Here is a 16,802-nt window from a genome sequence, read left to right on the forward strand (position 1 = left end):
TTTATAAAAGGGAAAAATAGGTCTGGAAAAACAAAATCTATCCCTCTTTATCCTTCTCCATTATATTAGATTTATTTAAATTTATTTAATTAAATAAAATTCATTTGTAGTAATTAGGTGCTTAATTGTTAAACCTAAAGATTATTAGCATCATATTAAAGAAGGCAATTTTAGACTCTCCTATCCAGTGAGATAAAGGAAGCCGGTGGGATGTCTCCCAATGTCAGGGTCCTGCCGTTCCGGTGCAGGCCAGATCCATTTCCACCCCCTACCCCGCAGCTCAGCATGTCCGGAGGACAATGAGCAGCCTGGGGACATGAGAGCAATTGCCAAATGGGAGCCACCTGACCCAGTGCAGTACAGCCTAGGAGTGGGGATCTACTCCCCAAGCCGGGTACACGCTCTGTGGTCCTAATCACCATGGAGAATTCAGGGCCCAAAAGATAGTAAAGCAAAGGAAATGAAGGGACAAAGAATACTGAAAAGGAAATTTAAATCACCTGAAATCTCATTGTTCAGAGCCAGCCACTGTTAGCACATTGCTATATATCCTTTCTGTCCTTCTTACTAGATACATTCCAAGATTTCCACAAATGGATAGTATCACTTTTTTATAATCAAGAAAAGAAAAATCAACATTATAAGAAGTAATTGAAATTTTTTTAGATGTTGGTATTTTAGGAATTTTGGTACAAACTAGAATCAGAGAAAGGCCTAGAGTTTCCACAAGAAATAGCCCTGGAAACCAGAGCTCAAATGAAAAATTCACACCAAGACAAAGAATGACCTTCATATGGTAAGAAAAGGGTCACACATTTTTAAGCATTTCATAAGCAGGCCATCGTTACAAGCACTATTTTCTACAATTTGGTTTGAAGAAAGTATCTTATAAAAAGAACCATTGCAGTCAGGTGGTATTTTATTCTAGGAAGGGCATATTGCCATTTTCTAGTGAGGCCTTGGGAGAGATTTACTTGTGAGCGATATAACTAGCACAGGTACTAAAAAATATCGCCAACAGGAGCCACAGAAAGTGCACAGAAAGATGTAAGAAAAATACCTAAATATCACAGGAGGCCTTCCATTCTTATGTTTCACAAAGATACCTTCGAGACACGCTCCGATGGATATGTCGCTGCCTTGGCTATCCTAAGAGGAGAAAGCGAAAAAGGAAACACTCGGGCAGCAGATGCATAAGAACCACAATGACCACACCTACTTCCCTACTCTTGTGTCCCAGATAGGAAATGTTCAGAAGACCTATGCTGAAGGCAAAAAGTCTGCAAGATATAAATGTATCATCTTATAAATACATATGAAAACAGAGTTGGGCTCCTTAAGGAACTCTATTTCAAGAGCACTTCCAAGAACAAAGCACAAAACAGGAATGTGTTTTACTACAAAATTTTGGTCACAAGGACCTCAGCTTTTACGTTTCTTTGGCCTTTGCACAGCAGGGCATCCCTGGGCTTCCCCGCTCTCCTGGCAGAATTACTAAGATGCCTTTGGCGAGCCCAGTCTTCGTGCCACGCTTACCTTGGCAGGGTAGCTCTCTTCTCCATAGCCGTCCATTCTCTCTATCTCCTGCATGTACAGCATTTCAGCATCAGGAGCTGTCAGCCCTCTGCAACCCAAAAGAAGTTAGATTGTTCACAAAACTAAAAAAATTTTTTATGAAAAGCTTTTCTAAAAAAACTACATATCAATTTGTCAAAAAACATTAGAAACATTTCAAGTTTCTAACCATCTGTGATTAGTTATATCAATGCATCAGTATTTACTGAAAACCAACTGCATGCAAAAGCACTGTGCTGAACGCTGAGGGTTAGTTATGTAAGATTTTACCCCTTGTACTTTAGGCAGGTAAGGGGAAAGGCAGGAAATAAAACCACCCCCTAAAAAAACTTCAGTGAAAGCTAGAATTCTTTCTAAACCACCAAAGTATCAGGCAATACTAAGCACTGTGTGCTAAACTGCAAACGGTAAGTGCTGCAGGTAAGGGTTAGAAGATGGAAATCCTTTTTAGCTCAGGTGACAGAATTACAAGAATGGGTGTGCAGGTAGGAAGGCACTCAACTGCACGGACACGTGCCTCTCCAGCCTCATCTTCTGCTGCTCTCCCACACCCACAAGGCACCCCACACTGCGACCATCCCAAACGCAGCATTTCTTTGAATATACCGCATTCCCTCGTGCCTCCGGGCCTTTGTACATGCTAATCCCGCTTCCTGGTATACCTATCACCCACTTGCGTACCTGGTCAATCCCTAATACCCTTCAAGACTCAGCCTACATGTCACTCCTTCTTTGTCACCTTCTGTGACTGCCCTGAGTCTAAGTCAGATGCCCTTGCTCTGTGTAGAACCACCACATTCTGTGCACACCTCTCCCCCGTACCCATTATCAGTATTACTATTACTATTACAATGGGCTGTCCTGCCTATCCCTTAAGATGCCAAAGCAGGGAGTACATCCTTTGATGGCAGATCATTGTTCTATTTATCTTTGTGCCACAGCATTGAGCACTCTGCCTCATACAGAATAACAGCACTAAACTCTCTTTTAAGGAGGTGCACAAATGAATGAGTGAAAATAACAAAAGATAGAGTGATGTGTGCCTGAGGGATTAATTATGCTGAAAAAAAAAAAAGGTTCATTTGGACAGCAGAAGGTAAAGCTGGAATGGCAGGATTTAACCAACTTGTGGGAAGCCTTTAATCCCAGGGGTAATGAACTTAGGCTGGTGGAAAGCAAGAAGAGATTCATGAACATTTGAGGAGAAGAGGGGAGACAAGTCAAAAGTGATATTTTAGGAAGACTAATCTTTTGTGAGTGACTGTATGGATTTGAGTGGGGACAGATTAAAGGCAAAAGGTTATTTTTAATGGGAGGGGGTGAATAATAGGTTATAATTAGACAGACCTGGGTTCAAATCCCACCTCTACCACATGTAACTTTGGGCAAGTTATTTTGTCTTTGTGAGGTTGATTTTCCCAATCTGTAAGGAGATAGTAACATTTACCTTAAAGAATGGTTGTAAGAATTTAATGATATATAAAGTACTTGGAACTGTGTGGTATTTGGTTTAGAATAAAAGCTAGCATTCTCTAGGACAGGGTTTTTGGACAACACATACAGATTCACTCTCAAAGAAAGTCACTCTCTGCCCAGAAGCAGGGGTCAGGGCAATAAGCACCACAGCTCTCAGCACAGCTCCCCCAGAGGACAGAGACACAGCTTCCAAAGGTGTAAGGGGGGGGACTAGGGGGGCGGACACAAAAGAAAACATCACATCTGCCACATCACAAAAGAAAACATGTCTCCCTAATCTTGCATTAACCTACACAGGACCGAGTCACCACCAAAACCTTTAAGACATGGGATGAAGAACTGTCATCCTTCAGTGACAGCAGCTTTCAACTTTCTCAGTTTCATCAACGATAAAAAATGAATAATACATGAGTTAATACGGGTAAGTGCTCATAAGAGCACTTGGTACGCGGTGAGAGCTCTGCAGAGGTTGGCTCCTGGTAACTAGCAGTAGTAGCAGCCAGCAGTAGTAAAGTTCCACATTTAATGGTGTCAATGCATGGTTCAAATTCAAACAGGTATTAGTTCTGAACTATTTCCACTTCTCAGCGTTACCTGTATTTCTGATGCAGTAAGGCCACTTTTTGGGTTGCTTCCTCCAATACTTTTTCATCTTGTAACCACTCCTGGAAAAAACATACTGCAGTTAAGTATGTAAACAAATCACCCAAATTTCTTAGAAGGAATCCGTGCTACTGACTGTTACTGACTCTTGCCACCAGCAGGCAAAACTAGGGCTAGTGTTAATGTGTGCGAGCTTTGCTTAAGGACATAATCATGATCTTTCTAAGGAATTACGTGGCTTCTGCTCAGGAGCCAAAACACTTGCCCTGCCTTCTCAATTCATCCCAGAGAAAGTTTCAGATGAGTTATTTCAGTTTGGTAACATCATCAGCCAGTTCCAAGCCCAGCACGTAACACCTTGTGCATTCCCTGGCTGGTTGTGTAGACACTCGGAAGAGCGTACCACCTCCCGTAGCTGTTCCAACACACAGTTTCCCTGTCAATTCCATCAGTGGTGACTTTAAAATGTAGAAGGCAGTGTCTTTTTGTCATCTACTCCTTAATTTGCGGATGAGAAACCAAATCCATTTCAACATAACTCTGTCAGGTTTTGAGCCTTCAGTTAAAAGCAAAACCTCTATGTGGTTCCTCAGAAGCTGGAAATCTGTCCCTCTCTTTAGACTCACATCCAAACACAAAATGAATTTCTCTGGCTGCAGTCCAATGACCACAGACCCTTCTGTTTCTGTGGGTTTACAAGGACCAGAAGACTATAACAGGGAAAGCATTTACACTTGAGCTGTTTATAAGAGGAAATTGATTTTTTAAACTCTATTCCTGCCTAGTAAGTCTACTATATGGACTTCATTTCAGGGAATATTAAGGGTATGGAAATAAATTGTTTTTAAAAAGGCCCAATGTCAAAAGCATTCTTACCACAGGAAGCAAGGCAAATTTCTGAAGAAAGTCCTGGGATTCATACTGATCAAAGTCACCAAAATCAGCTATATAAAATGACAAATATTCACATGTCAATTATGCTTAACTGGAAGCAAAACATGCAGAACTAAATTCAATATGCAGTATACAGATGGTGTGCTTATGATTTAGATGTCAAATTTGCCTTATAGCTTATAAAGTGTATACTTTTAAAATACCCTTTTAAAAATATTAATTAGGTAGATTCATGTGTCTTGACTTGGAAAAAATGCCTTTTAATAAACTGAAAAAAACCAAGTTACAAACTATATATAAACCATCTCTTTTTTTGTCATTGAAAAACAAACAAAACCTACTTTGTAATCAAGTATGCTTACTTATGCACAGAAAAATGTCAGGAAGAAACCAAACCATTCATGGTAGTGATTATCTCTAGGAAGAGGAATTAGATCATCTGAATACATTACAGCAAGATGTATCTGTTTAGAAATTTTTAATTGTTCAAAAAATTGATAGTTCAGCAAAAAGTTTAGGAAAAACTAACTCTTAAAGCCAAAGATGACACTTAGGAAGCTTCAAAGTACCTTGAAAAGGAATGTGGCTCCATGTGTATCAGGCATTTATTTGTCTAGAAATGATATATGTCTCCATGCCTGCTAATATCTGATGGAACTTTATTTATGATTCTTCTGATTAAATTTCAATTCCCAAGATTAAATGCCAGTTATCATTTGAAATAATGCCCCATCAGAAGTCTTTCCAAAGTACATTACATACATGTAAATACATATAGATTAGACATGTGAAAAATGACAGTTAATTCAAAAATACTTGTGAAATGCAAAACTATCTATTATGATTGACGATGTCCTATAACCTAGGACAACTGAGAAACCAAACAAATGACGTACGCTTAAAGTACAAGCAAATGTAACCTCATCAACCACATTGTTTGGCTGATCTTTCTTCTGAAAATACTAGCTAGCAGCAGATCAAGTCCCTGAACTAGAGGAATACAGAGCATATTAAATGCTATACATGTGTGTGCATATGTGTGTATTTCCTCTCTATTTTTGGTCTGTGTGCTCTGTTGACATAACATGCTTAACCTTCCAGAAGTCTCGTATTTCACTGAAGTAATCCAAACTCATTTTTTTTTTTTTTTAATAAATTTATTTATTTATTTATTTATTTTTGGTTGTGTTGGGTCTTCGTTTCTGTGCGAGGGCTTTCTCTAGTTGTGGTGAGCGGGGGCCACTCTTCATCGCGGTGCGCGGGCCTCTCACCATCGCGGCCTCTCCTGTTGCGGAGCACAGGCTCCAGACACGCAGGCTCAGTAGTTGTGGCTCACGGGCCCAGTTGCTCCGCGGCATGTGGGATCTTCCCAGACCAGGGCTTGAACCCATGTCCCCTGCATTGGCAGGCGGATTCTCAACCACTGCACCACCAGGGAAGCCCCCAAACTCATTTTTTTCCCCACAAGGAAGCCCCTTAGATAACAGAATATTTCACTAATATAAAAAACTACTTTATAGTAGTTATTTTCTATAAAGTCAGTTACTTTAAGAATCCCTTGCTGTTTCTGTTTAACATACATTTTAATCTGATAGATCTATTATCAATTGCCATTATTTACCTTGAACAGCTAAGCCTGCTAGCTGAATTGCTTGTTCTAATGTACAAGGAATGTTTCCTTCCAAGATATCTTTCTTCAGCTGCAGATAATACTGATACCTATAAAAAAAGGTCAATTTTTAAAAGTCAATATCAGTATTACCTCTACTTGAGACACAATGCATTTTATCATAATTTGGTAGAGGAGCATAAACTAGCCAAAACCTTAAGCTCAGACGATTTTGAAGAACGACAGGAATATCCTTGACCATATCTATACCGACAAACAAACAAACACACACACACACACAATATAATCAATTTATTGAGTCACTTATCCTTAACTGTAGTTATGTGAAAGCTACAAGCTACAACCATCTAGAAGACAGCTGGTCATCTGTCTTATACCCTGTAAAAGTCTCTAAGTTTTGTCCTTTTTCGTCGGAGACACAGAGAATCAATGGCCAATCTTTACTTTAGAAACTCTGACTAGTAACTTGGTGATGTAAGACTTTCCTAGCCCTGGACAGTAAAGCCAGAAGAAAATGGTTCCTGACATTTCAGACCAGCCTTATATTAAAATATTCTTTGATGAAATACCAAAAAGAATAGGTGCTAAATTCTTTCTTAATATTCTTGTGATGTGGGTTTACTTCTGTTTATGCTTTCAATATATAAGGTATTAGTTACCAGCACAAGCTTTAGTCAAGCAGACCTAGGTTAAATTCCAGATCTCTGATTTAGCATTTTGCATGAACTTGGGCAAGTCATAATCTGTGGGTTTAAGTTATCTCTAGTAAAATGAGGGCACTATCACCCCTTCACAAGGCTGAACATATCAAGGAATATATATAAAGCTCTTAGCATAATACTAGAACATAGTTGGTACTTAATAAACAACTGTTATTATTATCAGCAATCATCTACTTTCAGCCAGTCAGCAGTATTTCATCTGTATCACTTCTCCATTTTGATAAGCTCTATAGTGAAGATTTATTCTGCCTTCCTCTTATTTTTTCACTTAGGTAATTACTAGGGCCTACTATGCATCAAGCATTGTTCTAGATGCTGGGGATACGGTGTTGAACGAAGATCCAGCAACTCTCTGCCAATACGGTCTATAGAACCATCTTGAATCCAGAATCTCTTCCAGGTTTGACGTCTGTGAAGTTCAACCCACTTACAGTTCACATTTGAATTCCCCTGAGAGCCCACCCTTTTAATCATTTCATATGTCCTTACATCATCCTATTTTAGCTACCTTTGAGGTTTCCATTCTTTGTTACCAAAAAACTTGACCAGAACACCATCCTTTTGAACAAGGATTTAGATCCCACTTATCCCCTTCCACCTGCTAGTAGAACCCACAGACTTCCCTCAATCAGCAAATAGAATGCTGGTAGCTCTGAGATCTTGTCAAAGAAGAAACCTTGAAACATTCTCCCAGGCAGCTCCTTTCAAAGACCTAAAGAAGTCTATCTATTGAATATGCTGTCCACATATTCCACTCTAAATACTCTTGGTTCTTTCCTTAAATCAAATCACTGGAAAGCAGGTCCACAGTCTAGACTAATGCCTAGATTATGGCATATACATTCCTAACTGGTCTCCTGCCTATAGTCTTGCCACCTATAATCTACCTTCCATGATGGGTGGTCTTCGTAAAATGCACATTTCATTGTTCCCATCCATTAAAATTCAAAAATGTCTGCCCCTATTGATCTATGACTTTACGACTAGGACATTCCTTTTCTCAAGTCTCTGTTCTCCCCTCGAAGTAATGTCTGAAATTCCCTGAAAACATCAGTTGCTTTTACTATCCCCCTACTTTGCACAAGCTACTCCCTCTAACTAGAAAATTCCTTGTAAAGTCAAGTGAAAAGTCAACTTCTTTACACCCTGTTCATGTTCCCCACATCCCACCCCTAGGAATCCAGTGCTTTAATTAAAGCATGTATTATCATAATATACTGTAATTGTTCATTTACATAGACTGTCAGTTCTACCAGATTGTGAGCAACTCCTCCAGAGTAAGAGTGAAGCATATCCATTTGTATATTCATCTCCCACAGTAACCAATATAATTCTCACATACCATATTATATCTTCAATAAATGTTTAAATAAATGAGTCAAAGTGGTCAGTCGCTGTTTATTCCTCCTGGCTTCTACTTCTCTCTTCAATATTTATGTCTCAGATCTGTTTTATAGCCAGTTCATGCTTATCCCTACAACCTGATTCTAGCTTCTTTGGTTATTCATCTTCTTCCAAAAATTAACTCTGAACTCAGTACTTAAAAAGAATATTCCACAAACACAGGGCAGTACCAGGTTCTTACTATCTGCAAGGCATTGTGTTAGATATTATGCGAAAGGCAAAATTAAAGAAAACATGGGTTTAAAATCTAAGGAAAAGATACGTACACCAATAACTGTAGTGAAAGGTTGTGACAACTGCCATCGTAAGTACAAGCAAATTCTAGAATAGTCTGGAGAAGGCAAAACTCATTCCAGCCTGAGGGACCACAGAAGCTTTATGGAGGAGGTGCCTTTTGAACTAAAATCAGATGAACAGGATTCCAGTACATATTTATGAAAGAAAGGTCTAGGACACAAAGGTGAAAAGGCATGCAGCATGTTCAGCACACTAGAAGTAGTCCAGCTTGGCTCGAAAGTAATGTTAAACAGGGTTAAAAAGATAAGGTAGTGGTGGATTTTGAAGAATGTGAAAGGCAGGCTCAAGAATCCAAATTCGGTATAAACAAAAAGGTCCTACTGTATAGCACAGAAAACTATATTCAATATCCTATGATAAACCATAATGGAAAAGAATATTTTAAAAAAAATGTATATATATATGTATAACTGAATCACTTTGCTGTACAGCAGTAATTAACACAACACTGTAAATCAACTATACTTCAATTAAAAAAAAAAGAATCCAAATTTGATCCCTTGTTTTTTTCTTTTGTTATTGTCAAGAAAAAAAAGAACATTTAGTTCCTCTATCCCACTCCTTAATACACTCTACCCTTGCTGCCTTTTTTTTTTTTTTTTTTTTTTTTTTTTTAATAAATTTATTTATTAATTGAGTGATTTTTGGGTGTGTTGGGTTGTGACAATTTTTTAAAATCTCCTCTCTCATTTCATTGTTACAAAGGTCAGAAACAACTCAACAAAAACATTAAAGGTGACATCACTACAAGAAGAGTTCACAGCCAGGGTAAAAACATCATTTTTCCTTTTAATCATTCCTTCGTGCCCAGTGAACCCATAACTCATGCAACATGCAGTAAAGCACTGTGACACACCACATACCAGCACCTCCACGTAATACTGAGGCTAAAAATGCAGGGGCAAGAGGGCAAAGTTTAGCCTTATCTCCTGACTCCAACCTTAATTTCACCTTTTTAATTTCACTGGATTTCCTAGAAACAAAACAGCACATTATTTCTTACCTGGTAATCTCCTGCTGCAGCTGTGAAACTGAAGGCACATAAAACACCACTCCAAAATAGACGGTAGGTTCCAATGCATATTTATCCAGCTGCTTCTTTAGAGGTTTTTCCAAATCTACCCACCGGCGCTGGTTTTGCTTGTTGTAGTACCAGAGGCTGAAGTAAGTGATCTGGAAAGAGGGAGAATCACTGAAGGAAGCAGAAATGTACAAAAGGATTTAATTGCTCTAATCCATGACCTGGGACCAAGTGACAGTCTCCTATTGCTTCTCTTCTCAGAAAGGGACCACAGCAAAACCTGAAGGGGAAAAAAAAAAAAGGAGGCAAGACCTATCTCTATCTAGATACTCATTCAGGAAATAGAGGCGAAAAGTCAGTTATGCTTGCAGACTATTTCTTGAACACTGCATAGAAAAATGTCTAGACATCAGAATGCAGCAGGTGCTAGAGGATTTTACATAAGTTCAACAAAAAAACGTAAAATGTTTAGTTTTTAAATTATCAAAATACTACATTACCGTAATTAATATTTTATAATAAGCATAACTGGGGTTTGACCTAGTTGAATTCGGACTAGCGTTAATCCAACTTGTCACTACGTTCAAATTTGGCATCTATGAATAAATTATTTCATGTAAATACCAAAAATTCTAGTAATAAAGATGTAATTGCAACTTTTCTTTGCCCCCTGCAAAGTTCACTAGATACAAATTTAAGCAACTGTAATGCCAAGGAGGTAAATACACACATACACACACACACACACACACACACACACATACACATACACCACGAGAAAAGCTATATACCTAAAGCAGTAAAATAACTTAAGTGTCTTACTCGGAGGTTTAAGAAAAATGCCCAGATATGAGCATTCAAATCTTAGTTGCTGTGTAATAAACTGTTCTGGTAAATCAATCCTAACCCTGGGCCTCGTCAACCTGAAAAAGTGCTAATGCACTTAAGGGCTGAAATGACAGCCTCAGGCCACTGCTAATATTTACCTCAAAAATCCATTTACAGATCAAGGCAATGGAAAAATCACTGCTTTGTTCTAGATTCTTAGAGTAACACTGTCAAATAGAACTTCCTACGATGATGGGACTCCTCTGTATCTGCACTCTCCAGTGTAACACACATGTGGCTACTGGGGACTTGAAATGTGGCTAGTGCAGCTGAGGCACCAAATTCCCAATGTTACTTAATTTTAACTGACTTAAATAACCGCAAACATCTAGTGGCCATTATACTGGATAATATAGCTTTAGAGCAACAATAAAACAAGAACTAACACTCAGGCCATTTCTTTAACCTGTAATCCTCAAAAAATGAGTTTTTAATTTACAGAGAAAAAGTGACCTCAATATTAAAACATGTCCTCAATATCAATAATTTTATCTTACAATTTTTTACAAAGGAAGAACCATACCTTTAAAATGAGTCTATTAATCAAAGAAACTCAACAAGAGTGAGAAATGTATCCATTTTCCCTTTATACCCAAACGGCTAGAATAGTGCAGGAATTCAGTAAATTTTGAATGAAAGAATGAATATTCTCCTGCTTCTCAGTTGCCACCCAAGTCATCACATACGAATGGAATATTTTGAACATCTACTATGTTGGACCAGGTTCTGTTCCAAGAACTAGAACAATGTCATAGATTAAATCACCCCCGTTACCTTATCAAATAGATACTTGTTGTGTGTGTTAAACTCTAAAACCAGTGTTTCTCCAAGTGCTGTCCTTGGACCACCTCTACCAGAATTACCTGGAGAGCAGTGAGCCCTACAGAGCTATTAAACTCTCAAGTAATTCTCGTACCCATTAAAGTTTGAAAATCATTGCACTACAGCACACCACCCCCCTCCAATGTTATGTAGGAGATAGTCATATGAACAACCTATCCTCGAAAAGCTGCGTGGAAATCATTATTTTCGAAGATCCAAACACACTTTAATACAGCACAAAGTCTGAGTCCTACTGTTGTTATTTTCTGAAGTTATGATTATGTTTATAAAATAAATTATATGTTAGCTGTAGGAAAAGAACAGTATCACATTTTTGGAAAACAGGTACTATTTCTATTCCTTCTTTCTTCAGAACTGCAACTTACAAAAAATAAAAATCTGGTAACAGAAAGATGTTGCTAAAAGTCCAAAGTCCTGGGTTTAATTTCCAATACTTGCTCACTGTGAAGTGGAAAAGTCAATCAGTACAATTCGGTTTTCTCAAGTGTAAAATAAGGTATACCTCCCTCATAACTCCATCATGAGACCTAAATGTGAAACACATATGAATGCATTTTGCCACTAGAAAACCACTATATTTATAAAAGATTATTTAGTTTCACCCACTCTGCTAAACACCAACAAAATCGATTAAAGACCCTGCCAAAAAAAGCTTTCTAATTACATTTATTTGGATTGATTACAACACAATACATTTCTGTTCATTGTATTTATGGTTTGTGTTCTATTTTAGAACTAGACTGCATGTACCATGATTGGTCTATAAAACATACCACTGCTATGCACTTAATTCTATAAATATTTATTTTTTGCCATAAACACAGAAGACTGGGCATTCTTTAGAATCTAAAACTTTTGGTCATAACGGCATATCACTTTTAATCAAAATTAAAAGGTCTTAAAAATACTCTTTGTAAACATTACTTTTCCCTTTAAATCTAGCTGGATCTGAATCCTCCAAACACAAAAATTTAAATAGAATTATAAAACTATAGGTTTATTATATAATTTGTGGCTGCACCTTTTGTGAACTGATCATGATATACAAAAATATCTGAATAATCTGCTGGCATTCTAAAAATAAGCACATTCTAGAAGAAATAAACTCTTAAAAATCTGCTAAGTTTATTTATTTTAGCAATGCATTTATTATGCCACATATGCATAGAAAATCAAGAAGTACATTTGTAAAACTGCATTATAATTAGCTTTTTTATTTACAAATTATATACCTTATAAAGGAGTAGCAAGAACTTTGTGCAAACAGCTGAACATAGATTTAGCAAATTATTTATTGATTAGCTATTTTAGTCATAGGAAAGTCTAAGATTTTAGACATTTGAACATTAACCCACTTTATGTTGTAGTAAAGTATTTGCTTTGGTACCTGTCCCTGTGTTCAAGTTCTCTCTTAAGTAGTAGTTCAGGCTAGCCAAAATAAAGTTTATATCTTGTAAATACTTCCAAGGAGGTATCATATTTCTAAAATTGCTCCAAGAAATGTTTATATGCATATGAGTAACTAAAATCTCATAATATTAGAACCCTTGGATTCAATGCTTTCTTAGAATTTCTACACATACATACTGAAATAACAACGTCTGATTCCAGAGATTTTATAATATAATATGGTTTGTTTCTAAGATGAGTACGTAGAGTTTGAGCAATAAAATGTTGTGATTAAATTTCGTCAGGCATAGAATTTTCTGTATAAGTCCACTTTGGGGTATTTGTCTTGGATGACAACCTTGAGAAGCCGGATAATTAATTCCCTCCCCCCGCAAAAAAATTTAAACCTATCCATAAAGAAAACAAAGGGGGAGGGGGAATCAAAGACAAGCAGAGAACATTTCCTTTCTCATTCTATAGGCCAGCATTATCCTGATACCAAAGCCAGACAAAAGACACCACCAGAAAAGAAATCTATAGACCAATATCCCTTATAACTATAGGTGCAAAAATCCTCAACAAAATACTAGCAAACTGAATCCAACAGCATACTGAAAAGATTATACATCATGACCAAGTGGGACTCAACCCAGGAGTGCAACATAAAAAAAACAATCAATGTGACATATTATTGATACGAAGGGAAAAAAAAACCATCTCAATTGACACAGAAAAAGCGTTTGACAAAACCCAACACTCTTTCATGATCAAAATACTCAAACTAGGAATACAAGAGAACTTCTTGAAAGCATTTATGAAAATCCCCAGCTAACATCACACTGAATGGTAAAAGATTGAAAGCTTTTCCCCTAAGATCAGGAACAAGACAAGTATGCCCATGTTCAAGACCACTAGTCAACACTGTACTGGAAATTCTAGCCAAAGCAATTAGGTAAGAAAACGAAATAAAAGCATCCAAACTGGAAAGGAAGAAGTAAAACCATCTCCATGCACAGATGACATGATTCTATATTTTTAAAAATCCCAAAAAAGCCCCTACCAAAAAAACAAACAACAACAACAAAACTACTAGAGCCAATAAACTCAGCAAAGTTGCAAGGTTCAAGATCAACATGCAGAAATCAGTATGGATTCCACATACCAGCAACAGAAAATTCAAAAAGGAAATTAAGAAAACAATTCCATTTATAATAGCATCCAAAAGAATAAAATACCTAGAAATAAATTTAACCAAGGAGGTGAAAAGATGTGTATACTGAACAATACAAAACATTGCTGAAAGAAATTAAATGGAAAGATATTCTGTGTTCACGGATTGGAACACTTAATATTAAGATGGCAACACTACCTAAAGTGACCTACAGGTTCAAATGCAATCCCTATCAAACTTCCAAGAGTCTTTTTCACAGAAATGGAAAAGCCAATCCTCAGATTCATGTGAACTGCAAGGGGACCCAAATAGGCAAAACAATATCAAAAAAGAACAAAGTTGGGACACTCACACTTGCTAATTTTAAAACTTACTACTAAGCTACCATAATCAAAACAGTGAGATACCAGTATAAGGAGAGACGTTTAGATCAGTGATATGGAACTGAGTCCAGAAATAAATCCATGTATCTATGGTCAACTGATTTTCAACAAGAGTACCAAGACTATTCAGTGGAGAAAAAAACAGTCTCTTCAACAAATGGTTCTGGGACAATTAAAGATCTGCAATCAAGAGAATGAAGCTAGACCCTGACCTCACACCATATACAAAAATTAACTCAATCTGGATCAATGACCTAAATGTAAGAACTAAACCATAAAACTCTTGAGAAGAAAACATAGGAGTAAACCTTCATGACCCTGAATTTGGAAATAGATTCTTAGATATGATGCCAAAAGTATGAGCAACAAAGGGAAAAACAGATATATTTGACTTCATCAAAATTTAAAACTGTGTGCATCAAAGAACCAAATCAAGAAAGCAAAAAGACAACCTGCAGAATGGGAGAAAATATTTCCAAATCATATATTTGATAAGGGTCTAGAATCTAGAATATATAAAGAACTCACACAACAACAAAAAGACAAACAACTCATTTTTAAAAACAGGCGAAGGACTTCAATAGATATTTCTCCAAAGAACATATACAAATGGCCAAGAAACACATGAAAAAATGCTCAATCACCATTAGTGAAAACCAACCCAGAACCACAATGAGATACCACTCCACACCCATTAGGATGGCTATAACTTAAAATAGAAAATAAGTCTTGCTGAGGAAGTGGAGAAATTGGAACCCTTGTATATTGCTGGTACGAATGTAAAGTGGTTCACCTGCTATGGAAAACAATTTAGCAGTTCCTCAAAAAATTAAACATATAATTACCATGTGACACAGCAATTCCACTCCTATATATTTTCCTGAAAGAACTAAAAACAGGTACTCAAACAAATACGTGTAAACACATGTTTATAGCAGGACTATTTGCAATAGCCAAAAGGTGGAAACAAGCCAAATGTCCATCAGTAGATGAAAAGATAATTACGGAATATACATACAATGGAACATTATTCAATCATTTTTTTAAAAAGTAGACACATGTTACAACATGGATGGACTTCAGAAACATTATGCTAAGTGAAAGAAGACAGTCACAAAAGGTCACATGTTGTATAACTCCATTTAAAGGAAATGTCCAGAATAGATACATCCACAGAGACAGACAGTAGACTGGTGGTTGTGAGGTGTGGAAGTAGGGAGGAATGGGGAGTAACTGCTTAATAGGTAGAGGATTTCCATTTAGGGTAATAAAACTGTTTTGGAACTAGATAGAGGTAGTATTGTGAATGTACTAAATGCCATTGAATTGTTTACTTTGAAATGGTTAACTTTCTGTTGTGTGAATTTCATCTCAAAAAAGATATTTTTGAAGATCAGAACCACTCAAAATCAAATACAGAATTTTAAAACTTTATTTTTAAATGTTTAAATACATCATATTCAGTGTATTTGAAAAAGTCTAAGGGGAAAAAAATGAACCAGAAATAGATGAACCTAGCTATGGGTTAATTATATTTTCTATTTTCTAATATCTATACTTAGGTCAAGATTTTGTACAGTTTGACAAATACCTGGCAAACTCAACTATCTGAACATAAATGAAAAACACTGAATAAGCAAAAATGTGTTTGAGTAATGAAAAATTTGTCAAAATCAAAGCAATAAAGTATATGCCCTTGACAAAGAAGAACTTTCTCCTTCCTCTTTTACGGAACTTTTTTTTCTTTTTTTTTACACATACTTGTAATGAGTTTAGTAATCTGGTTATCCAATTAAAATCAGATTAAAAGATGACAAATTATGGAAATTCCCTGGCAGTCCAGTGTTTAGGATTCTATGTACTTTCACTGCCCTGGGCCTGGGTTCGATCCCTGGTTGAGGAACTAAGATCCCACAAGCCTGCAGTGCAGCCAAAAAAAAAGACAAAAGGGAAAGACTTGTTAAATAGCATGTTGGCAGCAGCAGGAAGTGATGGGTAACACTGTTTCACCAAGAGAGAACACATACAAACAAAAACCCTTTCAAAGGAAGTTATAAAGAATTACAAAGGCAAAGTAGCCTGGAGTTATTTTTCAAAGGAACAAATAACTCTAAACATTAATTAGTCATGTATTTAATAACAACCATTGTTGCTAAAAATTAGTCAGTGTCCTTTTGTAGACACTGAGGGGTAGAGAAGTTTATAAAGCTTTCTAAAAATTGGCATTAAAAATAGTTTGAAAAATAAAATAAATGTATTAAAAATGGGGGCTTCCCTGTTGGCGCAGTGGTTAAGAATCCACCTGCCAACGCAGGGGACACAGGTTCGAGCCCTGGTCCGGAAGGTTCCCACATGCTGCGGAGCAACTAAGCCCGTGCTCCACAACTACTGAGCCCGCGCTCTAGAACCCACTAGCCACAACTACTGAAGCCTGTGCACCTGGAGCCCGTGCTCCGCAACGAGAAGCCACCGCAATGAGAAGCCCGCGCACCGCAACAAAGAGTAG

At 37.1% G+C, this 16,802-nt stretch overlaps 1 protein-coding gene across 1 annotated transcript in view; it reads right to left on the bottom strand.

The window, feature by feature from the left end:
* Window positions 1–16,802, bottom strand: part of PTPN21 (protein tyrosine phosphatase non-receptor type 21) — a 64,124-nt gene that overhangs the window by 27,730 nt on the left and 19,592 nt on the right. The window contains exons 3-8 of the mRNA XM_059914779.1: window positions 9,605–9,774; window positions 6,170–6,267; window positions 4,531–4,598; window positions 3,646–3,716; window positions 1,537–1,624; window positions 1,061–1,149 (exon numbers count right to left, since the gene is read on the bottom strand). Of these exons, the coding sequence (XP_059770762.1) occupies window positions 1,061–1,149; window positions 1,537–1,624; window positions 3,646–3,716; window positions 4,531–4,598; window positions 6,170–6,267; window positions 9,605–9,774 (584 nt within the window). The remainder of the gene's footprint in view (window positions 1–1,060; window positions 1,150–1,536; window positions 1,625–3,645; window positions 3,717–4,530; window positions 4,599–6,169; window positions 6,268–9,604; window positions 9,775–16,802) is intronic.

Source organism: Balaenoptera ricei, chromosome 2, assembly GCF_028023285.1.
Source record: "Balaenoptera ricei isolate mBalRic1 chromosome 2, mBalRic1.hap2, whole genome shotgun sequence".
Lineage (NCBI taxonomy): Eukaryota > Metazoa > Chordata > Mammalia > Artiodactyla > Balaenopteridae > Balaenoptera > Balaenoptera ricei.